This window comes from Myotis brandtii, unplaced genomic scaffold (genome assembly GCF_000412655.1).
Source record: "Myotis brandtii unplaced genomic scaffold, ASM41265v1 scaffold207, whole genome shotgun sequence".
NCBI lineage: Eukaryota > Metazoa > Chordata > Mammalia > Chiroptera > Vespertilionidae > Myotis > Myotis brandtii.
Genome location: NW_005357736.1, coordinates 177,723 through 178,289, shown reverse-complemented (window position 1 = coordinate 178,289; position 567 = coordinate 177,723). Strand labels below are relative to the sequence as shown.

The following is a 567-nucleotide window of genomic DNA, read 5'->3' as shown; positions in this document are numbered from 1 at the left end:
TCCCTCCCAGCCCTGACCTCTTTGCCTCCTTAGGGCTCCCCTGGGGTGGATGGGGCTCCAGGCAGCCCTGGCCTCCCTGGGATTCCTGGGACGCCTGGCCCGAAGGTGAGTGAGCCTTGCCCCGCGGGTCACACGGCGGGTCACACGGCGGGTCACAAGGCGGGGCACACGGCGGGGCACATGGCGGGAGGGGTGATGTCCTGACTCCGGCCTCGTTTACAGGGCTCCCCAGGGGGGCCCGGCCTTCGTGGAGATCCGGTGAGTTTGTGGTCCCTTCTCTCCGGGACTCACCTGAGATCAAGCATCACCCTTTGCCCTGTTTTGTCCTCAGGGAGAGCGAGGACCTCGAGGCCCAAAGGGGGAGCCGGTAAGTGGAAGGGGAGGAGGTGGGTTCCCTAAGGCCCCATAAGGAATAGCGGGGGCACCTCCAGGGGCTCCCCACCCCCCCGCAAGCCTCCTGTGCCCAGAATTGCACCCAGGATTCTGCTGCACCCTCTGTCCTGCAGGGAGAGCCCGGCCGAGTGACGGGGGGCGATGGCCCAGGCCTTCCTGGACCTCCAGGGAGCT

At 67.4% G+C, this 567-nt stretch overlaps 1 protein-coding gene across 1 annotated transcript in view; it reads left to right on the top strand.

Annotated features, from left to right (window-relative positions):
* Positions 1 to 567, top strand: part of COL7A1 (collagen, type VII, alpha 1) — a 48,956-nt gene that overhangs the window by 12,314 nt on the left and 36,075 nt on the right. Inside the window, 4 exon segments of the mRNA XM_014538979.1 lie at positions 34 to 105; positions 223 to 258; positions 332 to 367; positions 507 to 559. Coding sequence (XP_014394465.1) covers positions 34 to 105; positions 223 to 258; positions 332 to 367; positions 507 to 559 — 197 coding nt within the window.